General features: G+C 50.2%; 1 protein-coding gene across 1 annotated transcript; it reads right to left on the bottom strand.

Moving 5' to 3' along the window:
- Nucleotides 1-1,200: 1,200 nt before the first annotated feature.
- LOC116371804 (protein FAM83G-like) lies at nt 1,201-13,805 on the bottom strand. The gene is made up of 7 exons (XM_031820811.1): nt 12,971-13,805; nt 9,917-10,084; nt 6,127-6,251; nt 4,831-5,155; nt 4,317-4,682; nt 1,630-2,466; nt 1,201-1,464 (listed from the first exon to the last, which is right to left on the bottom strand). Exons 1-7 carry the CDS (start codon nt 13,421-13,423, stop codon nt 1,201-1,203), a joined length of 2,538 nt encoding a protein of 845 aa, XP_031676671.1. The 5' UTR covers nt 13,424-13,805.
- Nucleotides 13,806-18,548: the final 4,743 nt, after the last annotated feature.

Below are 18,548 nucleotides of genomic sequence, written 5' to 3'. Positions count from 1 at the left end.
ACAGTAGTTCTGATGGTCCCAGCTGGAGGACAGTAGTTCTGATGGTCCCAGCTGGAGGACAGTAGTTCTGATGGTCTCACTGGAGGAGAGTAGTTCTACTGGTCTCACTGGAGGAGAGTAGTTCTGCTGGTCTCACTGGAGGAGAGTAGTTCTGCTGGTCCCAGCTGGAGGACAGTAGTTCTGATGGTCTCACTGGAGGAGAGTAGTTCTGATGGTCCCAGCTGGAGGACAGTAGTTCTGATGGTCTCACTGGAGGAGAGTAGTTCTGATGGTCCCAGCTGGTCTGGTCTCAGCTGTTCCTCTGGTCTGTCTCTTTCAGTGCAGGACTGTAGCTCTGTCTCTCTTGGTGTGGAGCTGGGGGAAGGCGTGTGGTGGGGTTGAGGGCGAGGTGTCAAATGTCTGTGTGTTAGCCTGTTGTGCTAGTTGAGAGTTAGCCTGTTGCACAAGCTGAGTGTTATCCTGTTGCGCTAGCTGAGTGTTCGCCTGTTGTACATAGCTGAGTGTTAGCCTGTTGTGCTGGCTGAGTGTTAGCCTGTTGTGCTAGCTGAGTGTTAGCCTGTTGTGCTAGCTGAGTGTTAGCCTGTTGCTCTATCTGAGTGTTTTCCTGTTGCGCTAGCTGAGTGTTAGCCTGTTGTGCATAGCTGAGTGTTAGCCTGCTGTGCTAGCTGAGTGTTAGCCTATTGTGCTAGCTGAGTGTTAGCCTGTTGTGCTAGCTGAGTGTTAGCCTGTTGTGCTAGCTGAGTGTTAGCCTGTTGTGCTAGCTGAGTGTTAGCCTATTGTGCTAGCTGAGTGTTAGCCTGTTGTGCTAGCTGATTATTAGCCTCTTTTTTCTCCAAGCTAACTGCTGTATGTTTAGTATCTATACTATGTTTAGTATCTATAGTTGGGTGTGTATTGTGTGGGGTTTCTTTCTCGTCAGGTCTCCAGTGTAGTATCTGTAGTAGGGTGTGTAGTGTGTGTAGTGTGTGTAGGGTGTGGGGTATCTTTCTCCTCAGGTCTCCAGTATAGCTCGTTGGCCAGTAGATCACAGACAGACTCAGGGAGTACAGAGTCCCTGCACTCATAATATTCCTCTGATGTCGTCGACATGTCTGAGTCACAGGACGGGGACGTCACATCATTAACGCGTTGCTAAGGCGTTGCTGTACGCAGATCAGGAGCGTGTGTGAGCAGGTCAGGCGTGCGTGTGTGCTGACACAGTCATTTTACGGTTTCGCAGTCACTCTGGGGTCGTACTTCGGTCTCACAGTCACACTGGGGTCGTACTTCGGTCTCGCAGTGACTCTGGGGTTGTACTGCAGTCTCGCAGTCACTCTGGGGTTGTACTGCGATCTCGCAGTCACTCTGGGGTTGCACTGCGCTCTCGCAATCACTCTGGGATTGTACTGCGGTCTCGCAGTCACTCTGGGGTTCTACTACAGTCTCCCAGTCACTCTGGGGTTGTACTGCGGTCTCGCAGTCACTCTGGGGTTGCACCGCGGTCTCGCAGTCACTCAGGGGTTACACTACGGTCTTGCAGTCATTCTGGGGTTGTACTACAGTCTCCCAGTCACTCTGGGGTTGTACTGCGGTCTCGCAGTCACTCTGGGGTTGCACTGCGGTCTCGCAGTCACTCAGGGGTTACACTACGGTCTTGCAGTCATTCTGGGGTTGTACTACAGTCTCCCAGTCACTCTGGGGTTGTACTGCGGTCTCGCAGTCACTCTGGGGTTGCACCGCGGTCTCGCAGTCACTCTGGGGTTGTACTGCGGTCTCGCAGTCACTCTGGGGTTGCACTGCAGTCTCACAGCCACTCTGTGTTCGCAGTGCGGTCTCACAGTCACTCTGGGGTCGTACTGCAGTCTCACAGCCACTCTGTGATCGTAGTGCGTTCTCAGAGTCACACTGGGGTCGTACTGCAGTCTCACAGTAACTCTGGGGTCGTAGTGTGGTCTCACAGTAACTCTGTGGTCGTAGTGAGGTCTCACAGTCACTCTGTGTTCGCAGTGCGGTCTCACAGCCACTATGTGGTCGTAGTGTGGTCTCACAGTCACTCTGGGGTCGTAGTGCAGTCTCACAGCCACTCTGGGGTACTACTGCAGTCTCACAGTCACTCTGTGTTCGCAGTGCAGTCTCACAGCCACTCTGGGGTTGTAGTGCAGTCTCACAGCCACTCTGTGTTCGCAGTACGGTCTCACAGTCACTCTGGGGTCGTAGTGCGGTCTCACAGCCACTCTGGGGTCGTAGTGCAGTCTCACAGCCACTCTGTGTTCGCAGTGCGGTCTCACAGTCACTCTGGGGTCGTAGTGCGGTCTCACAGTCACTCTGGGGTCGTAGTGCAGTCTCACAGTCTAGCCACAGTCCAGTTCCATTCAGACAGTCTCTTTGTGGTCCTGTTAGCTCCAGCCGGTCTGTCTTCTTAACCTCTCTGACTCCACATAGGTCCTGACCACTCCCGTTCCTCATGACCAACTGCACCGTCCGGGGCTTGGGGACGGGGGTGAAGGTAAGGGAGGGGTATACGGGACTGGGTAGAGTGGGGGAGATGGGGTAGGGAATAGAGTTAGGGGTAGGATTAGGGGTAGGATTAGGGGTAAAGTTAGTGGTAGAGATAGGGATAGGGGTAGAGATAGGGATAGAGATAGGGGTAGTGGTAGAGTTAGGGGTAGAGATAGGGGTTGAGATAGGGATAGAGATAGGGGTAGTGGTAGTGTTAGGGGTAGGGATAGAGATAGGGGTAGTGGTAGAGTTAGGGGTAGGGGTAGAGATAGGGATAGAGATAGGGGTAGTGGTAGAGTTAGGGGTAGAGATAGGGGTAGTGGTAGAGTTAGGGGTAGAGATAGGGATAGAGATAGGGGTAGTGGTAGAGATAGGGATAGAGATAGGGGTAGTGGTAGAGTTAGGGGTAGAGATAGGGGTAGTGGTAGAGTTAGGGGTAGAGATAGGGATAGAGATAGGGGTAGTGGTAGAGTTAGGGGTAGAGATAGGGGTAGTGGTAGAGATAGGGGTAGAGATAGGGGTAGTGGTAGAGATAGTGGTAGTGGTAGAGTTAGGGATAGAGATAGGGGTAGAGCTAGGGATAGAGATAGGGGTAGTGGTAGAGATAGGGGTAGTGGTAGAGTTAGGAGTAGAGATAGGGGTAGTGTTAGAGATAGGGGTAGTGGTAGAGATAGGGGTAGTGGTAGAGATAGCGGTAGAGATAGGGGTAGTGGTAGAGTTAGGGGTAGTGGTAGAGATAGGGGTAGTGGTAGAGATAGGGGTAGTGGTAGAGGTAGTGGTAGTGGTAGAGATAGGGGTAGTAGTAGAGATAGGGGTAGTGGTAGAGATAGGAGTAGAGATAGGGGTAGTGGTAGAGATAGGGGTAGTGGTAGAGATAGCGGTAGAGATAGGGGTAGTGGTAGAGTTAGGGGTAGTGGTAGAGATAGGGGTAGTGGTAGAGATAGCGGTAGAGATAGGGGTAGCGGTAGAGTTAGGGGTAGCGGTAGAGATACTGTCTCAGCCTCCAGTATTTATGCTGCAGTAGTTTATGTGTCGGGGGGCTGGGGTCAGTTTGTTATATCTGGAGTACTTCTCCTGTCCTATTCGGTGTCCTGTGTGAATCTAAGTGTGCGTTCTCTAATTCTCTCCTTCTCTCTTTCTTTCTCTCTCTCGGAGGACCTGAGCCCTAGGACCATGCCCCAGGACTACCTGACATGATGACTCCTTGCTGTCCCCAGTCCACCTGGCCATGCTGCTGTTCCAGTTTCAACTGACCTGAGCCCTAGGACCATGCCCCAGGACTACCTGACATGATGACTCCTTGCTGTCCCCAGTCTACCTGGCCATGCTGCTGCTCCAGTTTCAACTTCCACCTGACTGTGCTGCTGCTCTAGTTTCAACTGTTCTGCCTTATTATTATTCGACCATGCTGGTCATTTATGAACATTGAACATCTTGACCATGTTCTGTTATAATCTCCACCCGGCACAGCCAGAAGAGGACTGGCCACCCCACATAGCCTGGTTCCTCTCTAGGTTTCTTCCTAGGTATTGGCCTTTCTAGGGAGTTTTTCCTAGCCACCGTGCTTCTCCACCTGCATTGCTTGCTGTTTGGGGTTTTAGGCTGGGTTTCTGTACAGCACTTTGAGATATCAGCTGATGTACGAAGGGCTATATAAATAAATTTGATTTGATTTGATTTGAGATAGGGGTAGTGGTAGAGATAGGGGTAGAGATAGGGGTAGTGGTAGAGATAGGGGTAGAGATAGGGGTAGTAGTAGAGATAGCGGTAGAGATAGGGGTAGTGGTAGAGATAGCGGTAGAGATAGGGGTAGTGGTAGAGATAGGGGTAGTGGTAGAGATAGCGGTAGAGATAGGGGTAGTGGTAGAGATAGGGGTAGTGGTAGAGATAGGGGTAGAGATAGGGGTAGTGGTAGAGTTAGGGGTAGGGGTCGGTCTAGGCGCAGCCCTGTCAGGAAGTGTCTCCTCATTGGGCAGGGTAAAGGGACTGCTGAACCGTATAGCCTGGCTCGTTTCAAACCTCTCGGAGCGTTGCAGGTGCACCTGGGTCGACCGTGACGCGTCCCGCACGTTGATGAACCCGATGACATCTCTGGGGGGGTCTGGTTCGGGCCAGGTGGGCAGGTACGGAATCAGGTATGCTTTCTCCAGACAGGCCAATCCCGGGTGGAGGGGCGGAGCTTCCACTGGCTCCCGGACACGCACCTAGATTGATTGAAACGATTGATCACAATATTGAGGACAATATTTAAATATTTTTCTTTTTTTTAAGAATACAAATAAACAAATCTACAGCGGCTTTTAAAAGAGCACGGTACATTATGGTAAAGTACGGAGCAACGCATTCTGATACCTTCAGGGGGTTCTGGGAGTTGGAGTTCTGGAGCTCCGGAGTTCCGGAGGAGACGGGGCCGGCGCTGCTAGCGTTAGCGTTGCCGATCACCACGGCGTATTTAGGGCTGAACAGCTTCCTGGCGTTAGCTGCGGAGAGAGAAGCGACGGGGGTGGCCCGGGGGAGGGGCTCTGGCTCCGGTTCCGTCTCCGTGGTGACCCTGCGGAGGTCGACCCCGCTGGAGGTCAGATAGAGGTCACGGAACAGTTGGTCAAAGGAGTCAACCGCCTGGCCCGTTACCATGGTGACCAGGTGTCTGTCCAAACGAGACGCCGTCCAGGTGAAACTGGAGGGGAGGAGCACACACACAGACACAGACAGGGGTCGGGGGTCAGAGGTCGTCACTACAAAGATCCTTCCATTCCGAGGACGTTGATATATGCCATCCTCGGCGATCACAACATTTTTTTTAAATGGCACTGAGCTAGTGATATTCGGAGGCGATGGATGCTGCTTAGACCACATGAAGTGATAGCAAGCCGGGAGAATACTTGATGATACTTGATGATACTTGATGATACTTGATGATACTTGATGATACTTGATCATACTCTCTATTATTAAGCCTTCCCCAAAGCCCTTCTAGTCCTCGGAATGAATACCTAAACCCTTTGTGTGTTGTTTCTGATTAAACCCTGACGCCAAATTAACCCTGTTACCACGCGGGATTAACTCTGTAACCATGGAGAATTAACCCTGTAACCATGGAGAATTAACCCTGTAACAATGCAGAATTAACCCTGTAACCATGCAGAATTGACCCTGTAACCATGGAGAATTAACCCTGTAACCATGCAGAATTGACCCTGTAACCACACGGAATTAACCCTGTAACCATGCAGAATTGACCCTGTAACCATGGAGAATTAACCCTGTAACCATGCAGAATTAATTGGCAACTTTAAAAGGAAAACTATGATATCAGGTCAGAGGGTTACGAGTCAGAGGGTTAGGAGTCAGAAGGTTAGGGGTCAGAGGGTTAGGGGTCAGAGGGTTAGGAGTCAGAGGGTTAGGGGTCAGAGGGTTAGAGGTCAGAGGGTTAGGAGTCAGAGGGTTAGGGGTCAGAGGGTTAGGGGTCAGAGGGTTAGGAGTCAGAGGGTTAGGAGTCAGAGGGTTAGGGGTCAGAGGGTTAGGGGTCATAGGGTTAGGGGTCAGATGGTTAGGAGTCAGAGGGTTAGGAGTCAGAGGGTTAGGTGTCAGAGGGTTAGGTGTCAGAGGGTTAGGGGTCAGAGGGTTAGGGGTCAGAGGTCAGGGTACCTGTACGATCCAGAAACAGCCTTGTCTCCATCTATCAACAGGAACCTGTGACCCAGCCGTCCTCTCACCCTGGTACACGACCTGCTGAAGAACTCTGCTCCCCCTGACACACGCACACGCAGGCTCTGCAGGACAGAGTGGTGTTGAGAGGACAGTGGACAGCAGGACATAATGACTGGTGTGTTGAGAGGACAGTGGACAGCAGGACAGAGTGGTGTTGAGAGGACAGTGGACAGAAGGACATAATGATTGGTGTGTTGAGAGGACAGTGGACAGCAGGACATAATGATTGGTGTGTTGAGAGGACAGTGGACAGCAGGACATAATGATTGGTGTGTTGAGAGCACAGTGGACAGCAGGACATAATGACTGGTGTGTTGAGAGGACAGTGGACAGCAGGACATAATGACTGGTGTTGAGAGGACAGTGGACAGCAGGCCATAATGATTGGTGTGTTGAGAGGACAGTGGACAGCAGGACATAATGACTGGTGTGTTGAGAGGACAGTGGACAGCAGGACAGAGTGGTGTGTTGAGAGGACAGTAGACAGCAGGACATAATGATTGGTGTGTTGAGAGGACAGTGGACAGCAGGACAGATTGGTGTTGAGAGGACAGTGGACAGCAGGACATAATGACTGGTGTGTTGAGAGGACAGTGGACAGCAGGACATAATGACTGGTGTGTTGAGAGGACAGTAGACAGCAGGACATAATGATTGGTGTGTTGAGAGGACAGTGGACAGCAGGACAGATTGGTGTTGAGAGGACAGTGGACAGCAGGACATAATGACTGGTGTGTTGAGAGGACAGTGGACAGCAGGACATAATGACTGGTGTGTTGAGAGGACAGTGGACAGCAGGACAGAGTAGTGTGTTGAGAGGACAGTAGACAGCAGGACATAATGATTGGTGTTTTGAGAGGACAGTGGACAGCAGGACATAATGACTGGTGTGTTGAGAGGACAGTGGATAGCAGGACATAATGATTGGTGTGTTGAGAGGACAGTGGACAGCAGGACATAATGATTGGTGTGTTGAGAGGACAGTGGAGAGCAGGACAGATTGGTGTTGAGAGGACAGTGGACAGCAGGACATAATGACTGGTGTGTTGAGAGGACAGTAGACAGCAGGACATAATGATTGGTGTGTTGAGAGGACAGTGGACAGCAGGACATAATGACTGGTGTGTTGAGAGGACAGTGGACAGCAGGACAGAGTGGTGTGTTGAGAGGACAGTAGACAGCAGGACATAATGACTGGTGTTTACAGTAAGTGGTTCAACAGGTAGACATGTCTGTCTGTCTGTCTGTCTGTCTGTCTGTCTGTCTGTTCTGTGGGTGTGACCCAGTGTCTGTCTGTCTGTTCTGTCTGTTCTGTCTGTCTATCTGTCTGTCTGTCTGCCTGCCTGCCTGCCTGCCTGCCTGCCTGTCTGTCTGTCTGTCTGTCTGTCTGTCTGTCTGCATACCTGTCTGTAGCCTGGTGGTTAGAGCAGGTAGACTAAGGTCTGTGCTGCTCAACCAGTCTGTGACTAAGGTCTGTGCTGCTCAACCAGTCTGTGACTAAGGTCTGTGCTGCTCAACCAGTCTGTGACTAAGGTCTGTGCTGCTCAACCAGTCTGTGACCCCGGTCGGTGCTGCCCAACCAGTCTGTTACTAAGGTCGGTGCTGCTCAACCAGTCTGTGACCCCGGTCTGTGCTGCTCAACCAGTCTGTGACTAAGGTCGGTGCTGCTCAACCAGTCTGTGACCCCGGTCTGTGATGCTCAACCAGTCTGTGACCCCGGTCTGTGATGCTCAACCAGTCTGTGACTAAGGTCGGTGCTACTCAACCAGTCTGTGACTAAGGTCTGTGCTGCTCAACCAGTCTGTGACCCCGGTCTGTGCTGCTCAACCAGTCTGTGACCCCGGTCTGTGGTGCTCAACCAGTCTGTGACCCCGGTCTGTGATGCTCAACCAGTCTGTGACTAAGGTCGGTGCTACTCAACCAGTCTGTGACCCCGGTCGGTGCTGCTCAACCAGTCTGTGACTAAGGTCGGTGATGCTCAACCAGTCTGTGACTAAGGTCGGTGCTACTCAACCAGTCTGTGACTAAGGTCTGTGATGCTCAACCAGTCTGTGACTAAGGTCGGTGCTACTCAACCAGTCTGTGACTAAGGTCGGTGCTACTCAACCAGTCTGTGACTAAGGTCTGTGATGCTCAACCAGTCTGTGACTAAGGTCGGTGCTGCTCAACCAGTCTGTGACTAAGGTCTGTGATGCTCAACCAGTCTGTGACTAAGGTCTGTGCTGCTCAACCAGTCTGTGACCCCGGTCGGTGCTGCTCAACCAGTCTGTGACTAAGGTCTGTGATGCTCAACCAGTCTGTGACTAAGGTCGGTGCTGCTCAACCAGTCTGTGACTAAGGTATGTGATGCTCAACCAGTCTGTGACCCCGGTCGGTGCTGCTCAACCAGTCTGTGTCCCCGGTCGGTGCTGCTCAACCAGTCTGTGACTAAGGTCTGTGATGCTCAACCAGTCTGTGACTAAGGTCTGTGCTGCTCAACCAGTCTGTGACTAAGGTCTGTGCTGCTCAACCAGTCTGTGACCCCGGTCGGTGCTGCTCAACCAGTCTGTGACTAAGGTCTGTGATGCTCAACCAGTCTGTGACCCCGGTCGGTGCTGCTCAACCAGTCTGTGACCCCGGTCGGTGCTGCTCAACCAGTCTGTGACTAAGGTCTGTGATGCTCAACCAGTCTGTGACTAAGGTCTGTGATGCTCAACCAGTCTGTGACTAAGGTCGGTACTGCTCAACCAGTCTGTGACCCCGTCTGTGATGCTCAACCAGTCTGTGACCCCGGTCGGTGCTGCTCAACCAGTCTGTGACCCCGGTCTGTGGTGCTCAACCAGTCTGTGACCCCGGTCGGTGCTGCTCAACCAGTCTGTGACCCCGGTCGGTGCTGCTCAACCAGTCTGTGACTAAGGTCGGTGCTGCTCAACCAGTCTGTGACCCCGGTCTGTGATGCTCAACCAGTCTGTGACCCCGGTCGGTGCTGCTCAACCAGTCTGTGACCCTGGTCTGTGGTGCTCAACCAGTCTGTGACCCCGGTCGGTGCTGCTCAACCAGTCTGTGACCCCGGTCGGTGCTGCTCAACCAGTCTGTGACTAAGGTCGGTGCTACTCAACCAGTCTGTGACCCCGGTCGGTGCTGCTCAACCAGTCTGTGACCCCGGTCGGTGCTGCTCAACCAGTCTGTGACTAAGGTCGGTGCTACTCAACCAGTCTGTGACTAAGGTCTGTGCTGCTCAACCAGTCTGTGACTACGGTCGGTGCTACTCAACCAGTCTGTGACTAAGGTCGGTGCTACTCAACCAGTCTGTGACTAAGGTCGGTGCTACTCAACCAGTCTGTGACTAAGGTCGGTGCTGCTCAACCAGTCTGTGACCCCGGTCGGTGCTGCTCAACCAGTCTGTGACTAAGGTCTGTGCTGCTCAACCAGTCTGTGACTAAGGTCTGTGCTGCTCAACCAGTCTGTGACTAAGGTCGGTGCTGCCCAACCAGTCTGTGACTAAGGTCGGTGCTACTCAACCAGTCTGTGACTAAGGTCTGTGCTACTCAACCAGTCTGTGACCCCGGTCTGTGCTACTCAACCAGTCTGTGACTAAGGTCGGTGCTACTCAACCAGCTGCCGATTATCTAGTGCCATCGATGGTTGCAATAGGACCCTCTGCTACCACTCATTACCACTCTGTTCCCATCATCTCCTGACGGTCTTAGACCAGGCACCAGGCGCTCGAGTGTGTTACCATAGTTACCTTCAGGTGTCCCGGGTGCATGGCGGCCCTCTCGGCCATAGACAGGAAGTGAGGTAACGCTGCTCTTTCCAACAGGATATAGACAGACACTTTCCTCTTAAAGCACGCCTCCAGAAGGTCTCTGAAGATATCTACGTCTGTAAACTGGTCCATGACCACCGCAATCACCTACACACACACACACACACACACACACACACGCAAACACACACACACACATGCACGCACAAACACACACACACACACACACTCATATACACACACACACACACACACATACACACACACACACACATACACAAATACACACACACACACATATATACACACACACACACACACATATATATACACACACACACACATATACACACACATACACACACACACACACACACAATACACACATACACACACACATACGCACACACATACACACACATACACACATACACGCACAAACACACACACACACACGCACACACATACACACACACAGGTCAAGACACATCGCAAACACACACACACACACACACACAGGTCAAGACACATGTTAGAATGCATGAAAGGGTGCTAGGTTGTCTACCGGTTAGATCTTTGGGCCAGTAACCAACAGGTAGCCTAGTGGTTAGAGCATTGGGCCAGTAACCAGCAGGTAGCCTAGTGGTTAGAGTGTTGGACTAGTAACCAGCAGGTAGCCTAGTGGTTAGAGTGTTGGACTAGTAACCAGCAGGTAGCCTAGTGGTTAGAGTGTTGGACTAGTAACCAGCAGGTAGCCTAGTGGTTAGAGTGTTGGACTAGTAACCAGCAGGTAGCCTAGTGGTTAGAGTGTTGGACTAGTAACCAGCAGGTAGACTAGTGGTTAGAGTGTTGGACTAGTAACCAGCAGGTAGCCTAGTGGTTAGAGCGTTGGACTAGTAACCAGCAGGTAGCCTAGTGGTTAGAGTGTTGGACTAGTAACCAGCAGGTAGCCTAGTGGTTAGAGCGTTGGACTAGTAACCAGCAGGTAGCCTAGTGGTTAGAGTGTTGGACTAGTAACCAGCAGGTAGTCTAGTGGTTAGAGCGTTGGACTAGTAACCAGCAGGTAGCCTAGTGGTTAGAGCGTTGGACTAGTAACCAGCAGGTAGCCTAGTGGTTCGAGCGTTGGACTAGTAACCAGCAGGTAGCCTAGTGGTTAGAGTGTTGGGCCAGTAACCAGCAGGTAGCCTAGTGGTTAGAGGCGTTGGACTAGTAACCAGCAGGTAGCCTAGTGGTTAGAGCATTGGGCCAGTAACCAGCAGGTAGCCTAGTGGTTAGAGGCGTTGGACTAGTAACCAGCAGGTAGCCTAGTGGTTCGAGCGTTGGACTAGTAACCAGCAGGTAGCCTAGTGTTTAGATCTTTGGGCCAGTAACCAGCAGGTAGCCTAGTGGTTAGAGAGTTGGACTAGTAACCAGCAGGTAGCCTAGTGGTTAGAGCGTTGGACTAGTAACCAGCAGGTAGCCTAGTGGTTAGAGCATTGGACTAGTAACCAGCAGGTAGCCTAGTGGTTAGAGGCGTTGGACTAGTAACCAGCAGGTAGCCTAGTGGTTCGAGCGTTGGACTAGTAACCAGCAGGTAGCCTAGTGTTTAGATCTTTGGGCCAGTAACCAGCAGGTAGCCTAGTGGTTAGAGAGTTGGACTAGTAACCAGCAGGTAGCCTAGTGGTTAGAGCGTTGGACTAGTAACCAGCAGGTAGCCTAGTGGTTAGAGCATTGGACTAGTAACCAGCAGGTAGCCTAGTGGTTACAGCGTTAGGCCAGTAACCAGCAGGTACCCTAGTGGTTAGAGTGTTGGGCCAGTAACCAGCAGGTAGCCTAGTGGTTAGAGCGTTAGGCCAGTAACCAGCAGGTAGCCTAGTGGTTAGACCTTTGGGCCAGTATCTTAAAGTTCACTAGTTTGAATCCAGGAGCCGACAGATTTTTGACAAGGTGAAATTCTGTCTATGGTCCCTAGAGCAAGGCACTAAATTGCTCCAGAGTCGCTGTTGATATGGCAGACCCTGGTCGTGATCACACTTCCTGAGGGTCTCTGAATTAACCCTGTAACGACGTGGAATTAACCCTGTAACCATGGAGAATTAACCCTGTAACCACGTGGAATTAACCCTGCAAAAATGCTATTTAAGAATGTCGAGGGGGGGAATCACGACCTAGTGAAAGTTCCCCCCCTGTATGTTTATAATGTATGGGGGGGTCACGACCTAGTGAAAGTCCCCCCTGTAGCAGGTTATAATGTATGGGGGGTCACGACCTAGTGAAAGCCCCTTCCCCTGTAGCTGGTTATAATGTATGGGGGGGTCACGACCTAGTGAAAGTCCCCCCCCCCCCCGTAGCAGGTTATAATGTATGGGGGGGTCACGACCTAGTGAAAGTCGTCCCCCTGTAGCTGTTTATAATGTATGGGGGGGTCACGACCTAGTGAAAGTCCCCCCCCCCCCCCGTAGCTGTTTATAATGTATGGGGGGGTCACGACCTAGTGAAAGTCCCCCCCCTGTAGCTGTTTATAATGTATGGGGGGGTCACGACCTAGTGAAAGTTCCCCCCCTGTAGCAGGTTATAATGTATGGGGGGGTCACGACCTAGTGAAAGTCCCCCCCCCCCCTGTAGCTGGTTATAATGTATGGGGGGGGTCACGACCTAGTGAAAGTTCCCCCCCTGTAGCTGTTTATAATGTATGGGGGTGGTCACGACCTAGTGAAAGTCCCCCCTGTAGCAGGTTATAATGTATGGGGGGGTCACGACCTAGTGAAAGTCCCCCCTGTAGCAGGTTATAATGTATGGGGGGGTCACGACCTAGTGAAAGTCCCCCCTGTAGCAGGTTATAATGTATGGGGGGGTCACGACCTAGTGAAAGCCCCTTCCCCTGTAGCTGGTTATAATGTATGGGGGGGTCACGACCTAGTGAAAGTTCCCCCCCTGTAGCTGGTTATAATGTATGGGGGGGGTCATGACCTAGTGAAAGTTCCCCCCCTGTAGCAGGTTATAATGAATGGGGGGGTCACGACCTAATAAACGACCTTAATAAACTCGCCTTACCTTCTGCGCCTGCGCGATGGTTTTCCTGACCATCTCTTTGATGTGCGTGTGGCCGTCCAGTGGCGGTTGCGCATACACAGTGACGCGAGTCACTCCTCTGTAGGACGCGCAGTCCGGCCAGCCCAGATCCAGCCGCGGGAGCGAGCAGTCAGATAGCTCCGGCCAGTACTGGAGAGACAGCGGGAGTTCATCACTGTCTGAGTCACCCTGACGGAGCTCTGATGCCGGGTCGTACACCTCCACTGCCCCGGTCAACTGGTCCACCTCCTGGTCCGACAGGAAACACCGGAGACTGGTCGCGTGGAGGAACTTATTAAAGGCATCGCGTCCATCCCGGAGAAGCGTCTCGAGCGCTAATCGTTGGTCCTCGGAATAAAAAAAGTCTGGTTTGGATTCATGCGTCCGGAGGTTCACGTTATTCTCATCCAAACACTGGATCTGCGATAACGCCATGGCTCTAGACCCACCGGAGCAGTAACCGATAAAAATAAATAAATAAAACGGAGCACTAGTTAAATAGACAACAGCATTCCACAATAATCATAAAGATGTCCCAACTCTCTCTGGAATGAAAAGTTACCGTGAAGACTTGGAACTTTTCCCTTCTCGTTCTCTTCGGTAAAGTCAGACAGACTCACGGGACTCCAACCTGTAGCAACTATCCGTTGCTGATGACTGACCGGTCCCGCCATGTCCATTATTATTTCCGGTTACCGGTCCGGTTGTTCACGCACTTTCTCAACCGTCTCTCTCTCTCTCCGGGGAGCGCAAAGTGACACACACCACGCACAGCACAACCCGTCTCTCTCTCTCCGGGGAGCGCAAAGTGACACACAGCACGCACAACCCGTCAACAGCTTCACGGACAGGTGTGATGAACAAGAACTCACACGCCCGCTCTATCACGTGATCCAGAATTCCCCTTTTATTCATTACCGACATAACTGCCCCGCGGGACAAAAGACAGGATTAGAGCCTCTCCCGTATCTCTTCAGCCCGCCAGGCAGTTATGTCGGTAACGAGTTGATATGAATGACATTTAAATGTTAAATGACAGATTTATTTATTTATTTTATTTTACCTTTATTTAACCAGGTAGGCAAGTTGAGAACAAGTTCTCATTTACAATTGCGACCTGGCAATTGGATTTAGTGTCAATCACAACTGTACAAAATACTAAACCCAACCCATGGGAATTAATGTCAACTATGCAGTATGAAATGTCATCTTTTAAAAAACACACACACACCAGTCTAGATGATTTACAGCCAATCACAATGAATTTTAAAAAAAAATCCTTAGTTTAGATCAGGGATGGGCAACAACTCCAGTCCATGAGGGGCCTTATTGTTGTCACAGCTGGGGGCCCGGTGGGGGAGGGGGGGGGGGGGGGGGGGGTCAACACTGTGACGACACCAATCACTGAGCCTACTACAGAACCACCAACAATGGAGCAAATAGAAAACATGTCTGTCTGTCTGTCTGTCTGTCTGTCTGTCTGTCTGTCTGTCTGTCTGTCTGTCTGTCTGTCTGTCTGTCTGTCTGTCTGTCTGTCTGTCTGTCTGTCTGGTAAACAGCCTCCCCTACTGTCTGTCTGTCTGTCTGTCTGTGTGTATAGGCTGCTCCCATTCTCCAGGGTCAGACTATACTGGTCAGTACAGAACAGTGTATCCCAGACTATACTGGTCAGTACAGGACAGTGTATCCCAGACTATACTGGTCAGTACAGGACAGTGGATCCCAGACTATACTGGTCAGTACAGAACAGTGGATCCCAGACTATACTGGTGCTGCTGACTGCAAATCAATAGACACTGTGGGTTCAAACAACTATACATGATAACCTGCTACAGGGGGGCACTTTCACTAGGTCATGACCCCTCCCTACATGACAACCTGCTACAGGGGGGGACTTATTGATAACCTGCTACAGGTGCTACAAGGGGAGGGGACTTTACCTAGGTCGTGACCCCCGACATTCTTAATTCCGCGTGGTTACAGCGTTAATTCTGCATGGTTACAGGGTTAATTCTGCATGGTTACAGGGTTAATTCTGCATGGTTACAGGGTTAATTCTCCATGGTTACAGGGTTAATTCTCCATGGTTACAGGGTTAATTCTCCTTGGTTACAGGGTTAATTCCGCGTGGTTACAGGGTTAATTCTCCATGGTTACAGGGTTAATTCTCCATGGTTACAGGGTTAATTCTGCTTGGTTACAGGGTTAATTCTCCATGGTTACAGGGTTAATTCTGTGTGGTTACAGGGTTTATTCTCCATGGTTACAGGGTTAATTCGCCATGGTTACAGGGTTAATTCTGCATGGTTACAGGGTTAATTCTCCATGGTTACAGGGTTAATTCCACGTGGTTACAGGGTTAATTCTCCATGGTTCAGGGTTAATCCCGTGTGGTTACAGGGTTAATTCTCCATGGTTACAGGGTTAATTCTTCATGGTTACAGGGTTAATTCCGCGTGGTTACAGGGTTAATTCTCCATGGTTTCAGGGTTAATCCCGTGTGGTTACAGGGTTAATTCTCCACGGTTACAGGGTTAATTCTCCATGGTTACAGGGTTAATTCCGCGTGGTTACAGGGTTAATTCTCCATGGTTTCAGGGTTAATCCCGTGTGGTTACAGGATTAATTCTCCATGGTTACAGGGTTAATTCTCCATGGTTACAGGGTTAATTCCGCATGGTTACAGGGTTAATTCTCCATGGTTGCAGGGTTAATCCCGCGTGGTTATGGGGTTAATTTGGCGTCTGCTGTTCTCTCCGTTGTTTGATAATTTTGTGGTTGACTCTCTCGGGATGTTCTACTTTAAAGGACAATCAGTGCACGAGTCGACAGCCCACAGGTCTGACCTGTTCTGTTCTGTCGTCAACTTCACCACGTCGTTAAAATCCCAATGATAATAATATCTTTGTTATTTCACCTCTTCAGCAAAAGCACCTTGACAAACGTCAGTTTAATGGAATAAATCATCACAGGTTGTCGTTGCTATCCGGGCTGCTGGTGACGATGAGAGAATGATCCTCTAACAATGACAGGGGTGACATGACCCCTCCCTACATGACAACCTGCTACAGGGGGGGACTTATTGATAACCTGCTACAGGTGCTACAAGGGGAGGGGACTTTACCTAGGTCGTGACCCCCGACATTCTTAATTCCGCGTGGTTACAGCGTTAATTCTGCATGGTTACAGGGTTAATTCTGCATGGTTACAGGGTTAATTCTGCATGGTTACAGGGTTAATTCTCCATGGTTACAGGGTTAATTCTCCATGGTTACAGGGTTAATTCTCCTTGGTTACAGGGTTAATTCCGCGTGGTTACAGGGTTAATTCTCCATGGTTACAGGGTTAATTCTCCATGGTTACAGGGTTAATTCTGCTTGGTTACAGGGTTAATTCTCCATGGTTACAGGGTTAATTCTGTGTGGTTACAGGGTTTATTCTCCATGGTTACAGGGTTAATTCGCCATGGTTACAGGGTTAATTCTGCATGGTTACAGGGTTAATTCTCCATGGTTACAGGGTTAATTCCACGTGGTTACAGGGTTAATTCTCCATGGTTTCAGGGTTAATCCCGTGTGGTTACAGGGTTAATTCTCCATGGTTACAGGGTTAATTCTTCATGGTTACAGGGTTAATTCCGCGTGGTTACAGGGTTAATTCTCCATGGTTTCAGGGTTAATCCCGTGTGGTTACAGGGTTAATTCTCCACGGTTACAGGGTTAATTCTCCATGGTTACAGGGTTAATTCCGCGTGGTTACAGGGTTAATTCTCCATGGTTTCAGGGTTAATCCCGTGTGGTTACAGGATTAATTCTCCATGGTTACAGGGTTAATTCTCCATGGTTACAGGGTTAATTCCGCATGGTTACAGGGTTAATTCTCCATGGTTGCAGGGTTAATCCCGCGTGGTTATGGGGTTAATTTGGCGTCTGCTGTTCTCTCCGTTGTTGATAATTTTGTGGTTGACTCTCTCGGGATGTTCTACTTTAAAGGACAATCAGTGCACGAGTCGACAGCCCACAGGTCTGACCTGTTCTGTTCTGTCGTCAACTTCACCACGTCGTTAAAATCCCAATGATAATAATATCTTTGTTATTTCACCTCTTCAGCAAAAGCACCTTGACAAACGTCAGTTTAATGGAATAAATCATCACAGGTTGTCGTTGCTATCCGGGCTGCTGGTGACGATGAGAGAATGATCCTCTAACAATGACAGGGGTGACATGACCCCTCCCTACATGACAACCTGCTACAGGGGGGGACTTATTGATAACCTGCTACAGGTGCTACAAGGGGAGGGGACTTTACCTAGGTCGTGACCCCCGACATTCTTAATTCCGCGTGGTTACAGCGTTAATTCTGCATGGTTACAGGGTTAATTCTGCATGGTTACAGGGTTAATTCTGCATGGTTACAGGGTTAATTCTCCATGGTTACAGGGTTAATTCTCCATGGTTACAGGGTTAATTCTCCTTGGTTACAGGGTTAATTCCGCGTGGTTACAGGGTTAATTCTCCATGGTTACAGGGTTAATTCTCCATGGTTACAGGGTTAATTCTGCATGGTTACAGGGTTAATTCTGCATGGTTACAGGGTTAATTCTGCATGGTTACAGGGTTAATTCTCCATGGTTACAGGGTTAATTCTCCATGGTTACAGGGTTAATTCTCCTTGGTTACAGGGTTAATTCCGCGTGGTTACAGGGTTCTGTTCTGTCGTCAACTTCACCACGTCGTTAAAATCCCAATGATAATAATATCTTTGTTATTTCACCTCTTCAGCAAAAGCACCTTGACAAACGTCAGTTTAATGGAATAAATCATCACAGGTTGTCGTTGCTATCCGGGCTGCTGGTGACGATGAGAGAATGATCCTCTAACAATGACAGGGGTGACAGGGGTTGATTACGGTTAACAGACACTCTTATCCAGAGCGACTTATGAGTTGGTGAGCGGATACATCTCGTGTTTCCAAAGGGTCTTTATTGACATGAGAACAGGTACGGTGATCTGGGAGCTGCTCTGACAGCTGGTGCTTAAAGCTAGAGAGATATGAGTCTCCAGCTTCAGAGATTTATTAATTAGTTCCAGTCAGATGGGCTGTGTACAGGTACGGTGATCTGGGAGCTGCTCTGACAGCTGGTGCTTAAAGCTAGAGAGGGAGATGTGAGATATGAGTCTCCAGCTTCAGAGATTTATTAATTAGTTCCAGTCAGATGGGCTGTGTACAGGTACGGTGATCTGGGAGCTGCTCTGACAGCTGGTGCTTAAAGCTAGAGAGGGAGATGTGAGATATGAGACTCCAGCTTCAGAGATTTATTAATTAGTTCCAGTCAGATGGGCTGTGTACAGGTACGGTGATCTGGGAGCTGCTCTGACAGCTGGTGCTTAAAGCTAGAGAGGGAGATGTGAGATATGAGTCTCCAGCTTCAGAGATTTATTAATTAGTTCCAGTCAGATGGGCTGTGTACAGGTACGGTGATCTGGGAGCTGCTCTGACAGCTGGTGCTTAAAGCTAGAGAGGGAGATGTGAGATATGAGTCTCCAGCTTCAGAGATTTT

Source organism: Oncorhynchus kisutch, unplaced genomic scaffold (genome assembly GCF_002021735.2).
Source record: "Oncorhynchus kisutch isolate 150728-3 unplaced genomic scaffold, Okis_V2 scaffold3689, whole genome shotgun sequence".
NCBI classification, from domain to species: Eukaryota; Metazoa; Chordata; class Actinopteri; order Salmoniformes; family Salmonidae; genus Oncorhynchus; species Oncorhynchus kisutch.
This window is presented reverse-complemented; position numbering and strand designations above follow the sequence as displayed.